General features: G+C 33.9%; 2 protein-coding genes across 4 annotated transcripts; one reads left to right on the top strand and one right to left on the bottom strand.

Annotated features, from left to right (window-relative positions):
* Nucleotides 1,875–5,914, top strand: LOC105173574 (gamma-glutamyltranspeptidase 3). 3 transcript variants are annotated; one of them, XM_011095364.2, is made up of 8 exons: nucleotides 1,875–1,955; nucleotides 2,131–2,407; nucleotides 3,127–3,458; nucleotides 3,744–4,262; nucleotides 4,346–4,581; nucleotides 4,654–4,918; nucleotides 5,180–5,317; nucleotides 5,403–5,914. In XM_011095364.2, the coding sequence occupies exons 2-8, from the start codon at nucleotides 2,293–2,295 to the stop codon at nucleotides 5,667–5,669; spliced, it is 1,872 nt and encodes a 623-aa protein (XP_011093666.1). In that variant the 5' UTR covers nucleotides 1,875–1,955; nucleotides 2,131–2,292; the 3' UTR covers nucleotides 5,670–5,914. The 3 variants fall into 3 exon arrangements, with proteins under 3 accessions (XP_011093666.1, XP_020553465.1, XP_011093665.1); XM_020697806.1 differs by lacking the exon at nucleotides 1,875–1,955 and having other exon boundaries at nucleotides 1,965–2,407; nucleotides 3,110–3,458; XM_011095363.2 differs by lacking the exon at nucleotides 1,875–1,955 and having other exon boundaries at nucleotides 1,966–2,407.
* LOC105173572 (AP-4 complex subunit sigma) lies at nucleotides 6,125–11,774 on the bottom strand. Its single transcript, XM_011095362.2, has 4 exons — nucleotides 11,553–11,774; nucleotides 10,388–10,474; nucleotides 6,631–6,699; nucleotides 6,125–6,550 (listed from the first exon to the last, which is right to left on the bottom strand). Exons 1-4 carry the CDS (start codon nucleotides 11,691–11,693, stop codon nucleotides 6,416–6,418), a joined length of 432 nt encoding a protein of 143 aa, XP_011093664.1. The 5' UTR covers nucleotides 11,694–11,774; the 3' UTR covers nucleotides 6,125–6,415.

Genomic DNA, 13,515 nt, shown 5'->3' with positions numbered 1-13,515 from the left:
AGAGAAACAATATATATATATATATATATAATTATGAGATTATTAAAATAAATTAAAATTACTATTATGACCAATTTTTTTAAAAATATAGGTATTTAAAAATTTGTACGACAATAAATTAATAGATAGCGACCGACAATTAATTATTACAAAAAAAATTGTAGACCTTTAGTATATGAGACTTATGATTAATTGGGCTCTTCAGCTATAAGTAAGGTGAGTTAATGACGACGTCTGCTACTAATATACTACGCAGGTGACTTTAACCATGCATTAAATAAATTCTTTTGTTGTACTCTTTTATTTATTCCTTTCTTTAAAAAAAAAAAAAGTTAGGTAGAATAGAAATTTCAATTAATTTTAGTAACCCCACATAATTGCAACTTATTTAATTGTCTCAACCCACTGCTTCACATTTTTTTTTTCCCTCACAAACTTTTGTATTTCACTTCTGTTTTTTCTCTCTTAACATTCTCCTCACAAATAAATAAATACATAATAGAGTCGAAATAGTTTCCACCACTGTGAATAATCTTGGATGCTATCTTCTTGCCAAATTGCCTATAAGTTTTAGTATTCTGCTCGTATGCGAGTTTTGATTAATAATACCGATATATAAAAGCAAATCAAACCTTTGTATTTTTTGTTGGTGCAAATTAGAACAGTAATATTTTATGTTACAAAAACAGTGAATAATGTACATAAAAAGAAGGACAATAAGCTCAACAATTTAATAAACAAATTGCAAAGAGAATGTTAAAGAAGTACGATCAGTAATTCTGCAAGAAACCCAGAGAAAATACCGAATTTCATTCAGAAAAAAAGAATAACATAATGATCTACAAAATAAAAATAAAATAAAATAAATCAACTGCTTAAGAAAAGAGCTCTTAAGTTCAAGAACCCATTATTTGGAACAACTTTTGAGTAATTTTCAAAAAGCCATAATCCACATCAGATCATCAATTCTTTAGAAAAAAAACACTCGCGTACTAATCTCAATAATTAGACTAAAAATTAACAATAATGATATTTTGAATAATAATAACAAACAATATAGTAAAAGCATATCTTATAAAAGACAGGAACTACTGGTGATGATATTGTATTATAAAATAACTCAAAAAAAATAGTAATTATGAATTAATAAATATATTTATATAACTAATTAAATTTTGAACAGAAATATTATAATTATTTTTTATAAAATTAATTATACTAAAATGAATTCTCTCATATTTAATTATTTTATAATTAATTATATAATCCTGGGCCAAAATTGAAATTTTTTAAAAGAACATATGGTTAACGTGGTAGGCCAAAAGCCAAAAGCCAAAAGTATTTTTCACTAAATTCCTTTTTTTCTCTTGTAGAAAACCAAAAGCCAAATATATAATAGGAATAATTACACTCTCCTTTCTTTAGGTGGTGTAAATACGCATAAATTTTTTATAGTTTATATCTAGCAATTTTTAGGTTTATTTTTTTTTAACAAATAAATCTATTCGTTACTCAAAATTCACTGAATTTGCTGATATTAACAAAAAAAAAAAAAAAACTGAACGAATATTTATGTTTAACCAAGATTAACTTATTACTGGTTTATTGCATGTTAAATAATTTTTTTCGACTAAATTATCCTTATAACAGTGAAAATATACTTAGTTACATTCATTAATGCATGAAAACGTATGAGGGTAACTTGATCATAAAATTATTTATTTGATTTGTAATAAATTAATAATAAGTCAATCGAGACTAAATATTAATTTTTATTCAATTTTTTTTTGTTAATATAAAAAATACTAAATGTGATTTTTCATACTATAAAAGACTTATTTGTAATTACATTAAATTTAGAGAAGAAAAGTGTAATTCTCCCTATATTTTATGTTATTGACTAATTTGTATACAGTAAGTGCAGGGCAGAGAGTGAGAGAGTGGTGCAGATTCAGGTGAGCTCAGATATTTTGTAATGTCAATCAAACAATTTTGGAGAAAGATTCCTTCCTCTTTTTTCCCGCAGCGAAGATCCCGCACACCCTGACAACTAATCCTCAATATACATTCCTCATACAAAATGCACCTTATCACTGTGACTGATGATATTATTATTATTGTGTGTGACAGAAGCCTGCAGCCTGCAATTCAGAAAGAAAAATTCTCAAGAACAGTGACATACGTATACCGTATGCAGACACCCACTCTTTAGTGTGTGTCTTTATCCGTGTGCGTGTGTGTGTGTGTGTGAGAGAGAGAGAGAGAGAGAAGTGTTCTGGTTTGTCGCGATTTATGGGGCAAGAGGGATATGAAGCTTCACTGCTGGGAAGTGATGGGAATTCCAGCAGAAAGAGAAGGTGGAGCAGAGCTTTGTGGTTGCTATTTCTTGCACTTGTAGCCATATCTTGTGAGTCTTACTTGTTCTTTTTTATTTTGTCTTTTTCTTGATCTTTTCTGAAATTCGAGGTTTCTTGGATTTCTGCTGGTTCACCAAAAGGGACAAAAAAGGAGAGGAAAAAGAAAGGAGAAAGATCTACATTATGGATGTGTTGATGGGTTTCAGACAGTGAGGGACAAGGTTCTTCGGATTAAAGAACGAAGTGTAAATTCTGCCATTTTTTGGAACAAAATTAAATTTTATGGATTTTTACCATATGGGCTCAAGAATTTTACCTACTAACTAGAGATCATCCATCTTTCTGCCTGCAGATTTTAATCTATCCCTGATATCAAGAAAGTCAAATCAATTTTAGGAGAGAAAACATTAAACAATATATTATTTCTTGGCACTGGAAAGATTAACTTCATCAATCCCAGGGAAGTTGTTTTCAGTGATACAGGAATCAATGTGAATCTTGATTATGTGTATGTGTAGCGATATCACCATAATGGTCAGTTTAATGAAAAGAGGATTATGTCTTTGGTCTTAACATGCATATCTCAATTCGAAAGAGGATTATGTTTAGCAAGCAGCAATTGTCTATGTGGGTGAATTGGAATTTAATTCAGTCAAATCATAAGAAAAATAAATGATAAATCTAACTAGATGTGTGGATAACATGATCATGCACGTTACGGATCAGATTGGCACCTTAATTCTTAAGCTCAGTGTTTGAGTTGTTCCAGGCCTTGCTCTAAGAGGGGACTTGAACTTCTTGGAGGGAAGAAATGATCAGAAGTCCAGAGGCAGATTTCCAGTTAGTAATAGTGATGTTGTTGAGTCGGAGCAAGCAGTTGTTGCTGCTGATGATGGCCGTTGCTCTGAAATTGGCGTGACTGTACTCGAAAAAGGCGGGCATGCTGTTGATGCCGCTGTTGCAACAGCACTGTGCCTTGGGGTTGTTGGTCCGATGTCAAGTGGAATTGGAGGTGGGGCATTTATGGTCATTCGATCTTCAGCAACCCCAGGTGCTCTTGCTATTGATATGAGGGAAACTGCTCCAGCAGCTGCTTCCCAGGTTCACTGTTTTTTGCCTGTCTCCTCAAACTCTGCCATGTGATTAAATTCCACAAGAAATCAAGAATAATCAATTGGCTGGACTAGAGTAGTTTGGTCGAAACTATTTGCTGCTCCTTAATCAAGTTCAAGTTGTGAAGGACATCGACTCAGTATATAACATACATACTGAGGAGACACAGCAAATTTAGTTTTTGTTTGTGTAAAATTTCAATTTGCAAAGCTTCTTACAACGGATGAAATAACAGATTGCAGACTGATGCTATGTGTATATATTGTTGTGTAGAACATGTATGAAAAGAATGCGGGAGCCAAGTATCAGGGTGCTCTGTCGATGGGTGTTCCCGGTGAGTTAGCCGGGCTTCATACAGCTTGGTTGAAATACGGGCGTATGCGTTGGAGGACTTTGTTTGAACCTGCCATTAAACTTGCAAAAGACGGGTTCACAGTGCGTGCCTACCTTGGAGCAAGTATTGCTGAAAATGCAAAAAAGATAATGGCTGACCCTGGCCTACGTCAAGTCTATGCCCCAAATGGGAAACTGTTAAAAACTGGTGATACATGCTACAATGTGGAGCTTGGGAAAAGCTTAGAGGCAGTAGCAGAACAGGGACCGGAAGCCTTTTATAACGGAACAGTTGGTGAAAAACTGATAGAAGATGTGAAAAAAGCAGGTGGAATATTGTCGATGGAGGATCTAAGGAACTACAGAGTAAATGTCGCAGATGCAGTCGTTGTAGATGCAATGGGGTATAAAATATTAGGAATGCTGCCTCCTTCTAGTGGAACAGTTGGGCTTGCTCTGGTGCGTCGTCTATTTTGTTAGATTTTAACTCAACTCAACTGCAAAGAGCAAGAATTGTAATTGATCCAAATTACTCTGCACAGGTCCTGAATATCTTAGATAGTTATGGAAGTCGAGATGCTGCTGCAGGTCCTTTAGGCTTGCATCGTCTGATTGAAGCGCTGAAACACATGTTTGCTGTTCGGATGAACCTTGGAGATCCTCGTTTTGTTGATGTCACTCAAACTGTGTCCGAGATGCTTTCCCCTTCTTTTGCTAAGAGGATTCGAGAAAGGATATTCGACAACACCACATTCCCTCCTGAATATTATATGCCTAGGTTTGTCCATCCAACCTCACTATCTGATTATTTCTCTAAAATGATTCTTAAGCATATAGTTTTTCCTTTCAGATGGAGTCAACTTAGAGATCACGGAACTAGCCACTTTTGTGTTGTAGATTCAGATCGAAATGCTGTATCAATGACAACGACAGTGAACTATGCTTTCGGAGGTGGGGTGCTCTCCCCTTCCACCGGTATCATTCTCAATAATGAAATGGATGATTTCTCCATACCAACTGATATATCCCCGGACAAGCTCCCTCCAGCTCCGCCTAATTTTATTAGGCCAAACAAGAGACCCTTATCTTCCATGAACCCTATAATTGTCCTCAAGGTATGGTTGCATTGACTTTTCCCAACAGGGAAAATTCTAGTTCTCACCAAGTTCGTGAAAGCCAAGCCGATCATATGGCACATTAGTTACACTCACTTACTGATTGGTAAACAGTTTAACAAGAGTGATGTACTTGTCATGTGATTGATTTGGTTTAACCGTCATTTTCCTAAAACTTTTGACCTTCTTTATTTACAACAAGACTACATCATAAACAACTTCAGCTTATGGATGATTACACGACATTTGTACCATTTACAGGACAATCAGTTAGCTGGGGTTATCGGCGGCAGTGGTGGTCTAAACATTATTCCTGCAGTGGTCCAGGTATTTATAAACCATTTTATCTTGGGCATGGAGCCTTTAGCAGCTGTTCAGAATGCAAGAATCTACCACCGGGTACACTAATTTGATAAGTTAATACCCTCTCTTGACTGCCATTATGGGACCCAAAAACAATCTTATTCTTTCCAACACTGTGCAGTTAATACCAAACGTCGTCTCGTACGAAAACTGGACAGTAGTCGATGGAGAACACATCGAACTTTCTGAAGAGAGAAAGCAATTCTTGAGAGAAAGGGGCCATCAACTGCGGGCAAAAGCAGGGGGTGCAATATGTCAGCTTGTTGTCCAAAATCTTACAAACAGAGTGGAGTATTTGGGCCGAAAAGTGAAAAATGAGAATGTGTTCCATGGAATACTAACTGCTGTCAGTGATCCTAGGAAAGGCGGCTGGCCGGCAGCTATCTGATGCTCCACTTCCTTAAAACACATGATTGTTTATTGTTTTATGCAATGAGACAATGTTGTTAGCTTAGTAAAATTTAGGCATTCGTAAATATATATACATGGATGCTGGTGTAGTAGCTGGGATCCTTCGCTACGGGCTTCAGCCACTGTGTTACTCCTCAAAGACTCTGAAGCAGAGAGCTGGGGAAAGGCTTAAAACTGCCTGATTCTTGATACAGTGAATAATGTTCAATGTGGTTGTATGTACCATGCAGTCATTAATCTTTTGAATGTCCCACACAGAATAGGCAGAGTACGCAAATGCTGGAAACTGAAAATAAAAATGAAACAAAACCAAACGGCCAGAAGCTGCCTGTAGGCTCCAGCCAAGTTGGCTTCACTTGCAATATACAGCAACTGAAATGAGTAGAGGTATTGAATGATGGATTTGTACAAAGATCCATAAAGCCAGGAGAATTATGTGCAAAGAAACGAAATATTGACGTACTATTGACCATTTTTGAAGTTCAACCTGTAAGTAACCAAGACCATACATCTGAGAAAAAGTTATTCTACCACGTTGAGGCCCCCTTCATTTCTTAATGATTATGCTTCTACACTAAATAACAGCATAGACAAGAATACAGCTTCATCATAACAAGACAAATATCCTGCTTTGCTGAAACCAAAGAACTTACAGAGATACATGATACAAATACAACCCACAAACCAATGTCCAGAACTTCTGAATTCATCAAATTTTACATCCTATGATGCTTTGTCCATCAGCTGTATTGGAGAGAGGATGTTGGACTTGCTGGTCTCAACAATACAACCATTCATGACCATTTCCTCCAGCATGAAGTGTGCTTTCTCCAAATGAAACATGATGTCCAGCTCACACTGCAGAATCAGAAAACAGAAAACTTTGAAATGTGGAGACAACAAGGTTCCATTTGACTGTTCTCTGATCAGTGACTTACCACATTGCCAAAATGACGATCCATAGTTTCAACTAGCAGGTGTATAAATTCCAAGATGGCAAGCTCATTCTGCAACAACGGCCAACAGAAACCCAAGAATTTAATCAAGCAATAACTACAAGATTTATGATTAGAAGGAAACTAATTTTCATGAACTGACGGGGAGAAAAAAGAACCAGCAGCTTTCCATCTAATAGTACATCCACTAAAAGGCTACCAAGCATTAGGAGCAGCATGTTGTCAGACCACAACTATATTGACTGAACCCGAAACAATGCAATATTCTGAGAATTAACTCCTTGTGCAAGTGATAAATTAATTACAAGGCCCTCAAATACTTGTAGTTTCAAGTGAATAAACTATGTCTATTGGTGACAAATTCTACTGAAAAAATAACTTTCAAATCCAACAAGTAGCAGAACTTCTGATAACCCACATTGTCAATAATTAGAATGAGGTTTCAGTTCAATTCATCTTTGGCTATTTCAACCACATGAGTACTTTAATCAAAATCAATGCTCATAGAGTAGATGCAAATTTTTTATGTGAACTCAACATCACATTCTTGCTATTAAACTCAAAATATTGGACAAATAATCCCAATCTTCTATCAAGTTATATTATCCTGCCTCAATAATTCAGTCATCACCTAAACATAAGTAAAAAAAAATAAGTTGAGCAAAGGGACACTTTTCCAAGCTAGATGAATTTTTATCAACATTAAAATTGTATATAAGGGCTTTGAGTAAACCTTGTATACTCCATTTGATGGTTGAAGATCCATAATGAGACGAAAACGACAAAAAATGACACATTTTGCAATTTAATATGGAAAAAGCCACAATCGTTATAATTAAAGTGTAAACAAGAATATTATGCACAGAATCAACATTTTGCTATTAAAATATAGAAGCAAAGTCGAAGCAAGATAAAAACTTGCTGTATTACCACGTCAAATTTTGGACAAAGTGAAGAGAGAAGAAAACAAATATGGCGTTTGGCCATCCGACCTAATCATGTTATTCCTCTTATCATTACAATTACAATATCACCCATACATAGGTGTATAGATATGTGAGAGATACAACAATGGAAGAGATTCTGATATCCATTGAAATAAAATCTAGGGTTAAATACACTTTGCACCCCTGAAGTATGCATGCAGTTGCATGTACTCCCCTAAATTATAAAAAGTAACAAAATACCCCCTCATAGTAATGGACCAATTTTTTTGTGACGAAATGCCCTTATTATCTACACCCCTTAAAATATGCTTATTGCAATAATTCCCCAAAAACATAATTTAGATTATTATAAAAAAATTATTTAAAATAAATATTACCGAAACTTTATGATTTTTATAATTAGTATAGAATTTGTATAAACTATAATCCTTATATTTATAACATAACTGTTAAAAGAATTACATAATTTTTGCTTTGTGTTGTTATATATATTGAGCTTTTTTTAGAAAAAACTTGTCATTGTATTTTAAAATATTATATCAAAATATACATGTACTGTAAAATATGCAAATCTATACATATAATTAATCTATACTATTCTATAATTTTGGAGTAATGATATGAGATATTTTAATTATGTGCACATGTAATTGAATATAAAGTATATAAGCTATATAACATGCTTTTTTTATAAAATTATACACATAATGTATATAGTTACATCACGATTTACACATATTTACGTGTATTTTTTAACATAAATAATTTACCATATATTGAGCTTGTAAATATTTTTTGTATTATATAACTTATACCAAAATATAGATTTCAAACATTATTTTTTAAATAAAATTTGAGTAAAACTTTAAAATCACTAAAAGTAGTTTTGGGGGAGATTTTTTATTAACACATACTTTAGGGAGTAAAATAAAAATTTTAGAGGGTAAAGGGCATTTTTGTCCTATCAATGCTGAATTATTTCGTCGGGTGGTGTTTTTGTTACCTTGCATACTTTACGGGGATGAATGAGAGTACATGCATACTTCAGAGGTACAAAATGTGTTTAATCCAAAAATCTTATACTGTGATATCCCAGTATCAGACAAATGTAATCTATTATGACTTGGTTTTGGTTTTCCACAAGATCATATAACTATGTTTATCTAGTGCTGCAGAAGTGCCCATATGTTCATTCCACTAACGTTGTCCATTAATCATAAAAGATGTCTTATCGACCTCCATAATTGTCTCTTAACCAGTGCTTGTTTCAAGTTAAAGAAAAAACTTTATCATCATCACATGCTAATTCGATGAGGAAAATTCTCCTCTCTCAAGTCCTATTCTTGATCATCCACCCACTAATATCTCAACTGGATCATTGTTCCCAATTCATTACTCCAATAGTAACATAAATTTTCTCTACCTTTGGTGGAAAGCCAATCAACAAATTCTAACACAGAACTATAAGCTCTAAAGACCCCAAAAACAAGCTGCATTAAGACTATAATTCATCTCATTCAGTTCCAACAACTAACTATTCCCACTCCTAATTTTTAGGTCATATCATGATGCACTCTAATCAACCAATAAACTGAAAGAGCTCTCTCCCCAAGTCAACTTGATTCATTTGTAGATAAGCCTCTAACAATCCTTAATTTCCCCTTCAAAACTCTGAACATAATTTGAAATCTGTTTCATGTATTTATTTCTATGCTGGTCATGACCAAAGTTCAAATTCCTCAGTTTGCAATATTCAATCATTGCCCCTCAATGAACGAACCATGTCCTCTCTACACATATGATCTAAACCATCAAAATCATCTGCTGTTGTACCTGAAAGAATTTGTTTAGATTGAGGGGCATGCTTTTGATATGGTAACAGCAGTATGGTAACACTTCCAACACTCTTCTCTCAGTACGAAACTACGTGAATTTCCTGCCGATACATTATGCAACTTTTAATTACATGTAAACTTGTGTAAACGTCCAAAATATGGAAGAATTAATTAACAGAACAGTTTCCAATTATTAACAACACATATAAGTTACTTCACCAAACTAACAAGAAAACACCAGATTTTCCAAAGCCCACAGTTATAAAGGCAAACCTTAGTCACAATATTCAAGAAACTTCTTTTTCTTCTTTCCTATATATCTGTTAGTATTTATGAGTTAAGAACAATATAGTGAAGGACTATCACTTCATCAGGCCTAGATGAAGCAAGCAACACCTTCATTCATGATCAATGAGTTAGTTTAGGAAAAATGCAAAATTCCAATTTTTTTATGCATAAAAGATACAGTCCCATCAATATGCAAGTCTAACTGTTCGCTGAAGTAAAAACAGGAAGTCGAGCAACATATATCATGAAGGGTCGTCCATCAGAGACACGCCCAATGATTTACTTCTGCATGGTTGACTCAATATGAGATATAGCTGCATCAGCATACACAATCTTGTTCCTGACCATCAGCCAAAGAAGCTGGAAATAAGATAAACTTTAACTAGCACCAAATGAAGTTTAAACCTTATGTACAATATGTTGGAACCTATTTTATTGTTTGTTTTCCTTTTTGGCAACATGTCTTAAGAACTAAAATAGTGAAAAGATTACTGCAAGAGCAGAACTCAGTGAGCTCTTCAGACATGATATAGGATTAATGAACCAAAATTTGTCATGCAGTGTTCTTTTACACAGCAGAGTTGTCCAATCAGACTATGGAAGAAAGAATTGCAAAATCTAGCAAATATAAGCTGTCAGAGATTTTCCATTAAGAGAAGTATGACTTACTTCTTCATTGTCCACTCCAACAAGGAAAAATAATGATGCATATCGCCTGTACACGACTTTGTAGTTCCGATGCTCAACAAATGAACACTGTTCAGCATAGTAGGAAAAAGATAAGCTAGCAAGTATTGAATATAGCATGTACAAAAAAAATAACTATATTGTTTATTTGACAGGGAAGAGTATATTTATTTCTTTAAAATGTCAACATTTTCCACAATCTAAGTGAAGAAACAGAAGTAATAGGAAGATGCAAACAGGGTAAATATAGATGGACGTGTAGTTCCCAATGAGCATAAGAAATGCAAGACCATTAGCGTATAATAACACAGGATCTAGATTTTAACTACATTTCCACTGACTAAAGAGAACACATTCACTGTAAGTTTGCAACTTGAAAGTAACATTAGAAGATGACAACTTTATACCCCTTCACGATATGAGCAGAGCACTTTTAATTAATTCCCAGGCAGCTGTAAAGTGAAATTACTGCAAGCAGATCAACCCAAACTTTATTTGCAAAACCAAAAATGCCACTGAACCTGGTAATTATTTTCTGAAGGACTCCAGTGGAGGAAAATATGCAAGGAAGTCCAACATCTTACAGCACATATTTCAGAAAGTAAAACCAAGGCCCGCACTTTAACCAAGCATCTCGGAACTCTCTATAAACAAGGCAATATTAAGACCCAAAAATGCTATTTAGACATGAATGAGTTCAAATTTCAGCGTCTTATGAATACCAATTAAGTGGCTGCAAACTGCGCTATAAGGTTTACTTGTATCACCCTCAACACAATCAAGAAGCCCATAAAGTGCATCTCAGATGGATCAAGCGTCAATCAGGCACTAAGACTCTAAGTTACATCATCAGATGTAGCTAACAATTTGATTACGTCCAAGTACTGTCAAATACCTTTTCGATCAACTTCTTTGTAAAAGAATTTCTTATCTAAATTATACGCACATATTTAAGAAACATATAGCATAATCCGAATGCGTTTTCTCAACCCCATAGAACCAAGCATTAAATCACAAATTTCCAGCAATCAACCTACTTTGCTAAGAGAAGCAAATCAATCAGCGAACCCAATAATTCAGAACACGGATAAAACCCAAATGACGTCAAATATATACAGAGGGACAACGAGAAGAGAGCGACGGGGACCTGTTGCTCAGTGCGGGCAAGGCATTTGCGCACAATTTCACCTTCAAGAGTGCGCCGTTCCTCAAGGTTTAGGTACTCATAGTATTGTGCTAGACGGGTCTGGCCTTGCTTGTTCACCATTAGTACGAATCTTATTCCCATGTCGATCGCCTCTTTCCTTCACCACTTCTTCCAACCGTCTACTTCTGTCGATATGAAGAAATTGCAGATTCAAGATTCGGAATTTCATAGTCCTTGGTTCTTAAATTAACGTGATATTCACTTCTGGCCCCTGAACTTTTACTTAATTTGAATTTGCTGCAAAACCTTGAACAATTTGTATATAGCCCTCGCCCAACATTTATATATATATATATATATATATATTCGGTAATAATGAACAATATTTATTTTTTGTGTATTTTAACATTTATATATATATATTTTTCAGTGATACTGAACAATATTTATTTTTTGTGTATTTTATTTATTTTATTGTTACATCTCATACTGGTATTGGACACAAAATTGACATACCACAAAAAAAAAGACACAAAATTGGTGCTTTTCTTTAATAATAAAGTATGAATGAATTAAAATATATAATTTATTTTTCATAAAAAATGGACAAATTTGGAAAAAGGGTCGTATATTTTTCCAATAAAATTATATTCAAAATATCCACAAAGGTAAGTTCGAAAAATTGTAGTCTTTTAGGTGCAAATTCAAAGTTAAAAAGCAAAAGGTTTAAAAAAGATATCATTTGACAAATAATTTGCGGAATGAATATTTGCATGATTGAATTCAAAATTAAAAAATCCATATGGGTCTCTGATTTAAATAAGAAAACAATCTAAACATGTTTAAATCAATTTAGAAGCTTGTGACTTGACTTGCAAAACAAGAAATTATAAAAAACCACACCTAGACGGTTCTAGTTATAGACCTCTGATACTTAAGTCAGCAAGGTTGTAAGAAGAAGAATATGAAGGTTGCAAGAGTCCTTAGGGTGTTAACAATTACTTGGGACATGGATGGCTAGTATTTATAGATATTTCAAGTTGTACAATTTCACATGGAAAAAATTGATCCAAGAACGACCGCATGGTTGTCATAAGTCCGTACATATCCGACTTCAAATTGGGCATTTGTGTAAACTCCCGAAATTTTGAGATAGCCCCCACATCGATAATGTAGATTGCATATTCAATCCAAATACAACGTAATTTAATTTTCTTTTAAAATAAATAAATAAATACACCAACGTGTGTTCCATTAACTATTTTAAGTTCACTAACCCGAACCCATTAAAATTGTTGTTAATGTTTTGAACTACTAACTTTCTATACCAATTGTGGTGATATGACGGCCAAATGTTCAATTCTTTACTTGAATATGATGGATTTAAACTTCACTCATGATGTAGTGTTTGTGGTGGTGGTGGTGGGTCTATAATGCTTAACCTAATAAAGGTCTGATTCTGCTGACCGATGTGCTGATGGATTCATAGTGATCAAGTTGGAGGACATAGAGCTCACCATTTTATATGGATATATTATGGGATGGCAATGACACACTCTAGGCATGTCGATGGGTGGGTATTATTCTAGAGGACCCCATATTCAAGAAATATTTGTAGCTGTCATATATTCAATTAATTGGGACCGGTATGAGTTTTACCCGTTAGATCTTATACATACTAAAATGAATAAAATAATTATGCATGTTTTTTTTTGTTATGATATCAACAAAAAATATTACTAATTAATTATCCCTAGTTTTAAGATAATAGCTTATACTTTTTTAATATAAAGAACATTTTTCTCCAAAACTTTAATTCGTGAAAAAGCAAAATCATTATCATCATCATTAATTACCTATTTAAACAATCTACACAAAATTTTTCTACTAAAAATATCAACTCATGAAACCTCTTAATCTAATAAGAAGTCAATCTTTTAGCCAGAAATCAATTATTTGGTTT

The sequence above is a fragment of the Sesamum indicum genome, linkage group LG11 (genome assembly GCF_000512975.1).
Source record: "Sesamum indicum cultivar Zhongzhi No. 13 linkage group LG11, S_indicum_v1.0, whole genome shotgun sequence".
NCBI classification, from domain to species: domain Eukaryota; kingdom Viridiplantae; phylum Streptophyta; class Magnoliopsida; order Lamiales; family Pedaliaceae; genus Sesamum; species Sesamum indicum.
The sequence above is the reverse complement of the archived record's forward strand: the minus strand, read 5'-3'. Positions and strand labels throughout refer to the sequence as shown.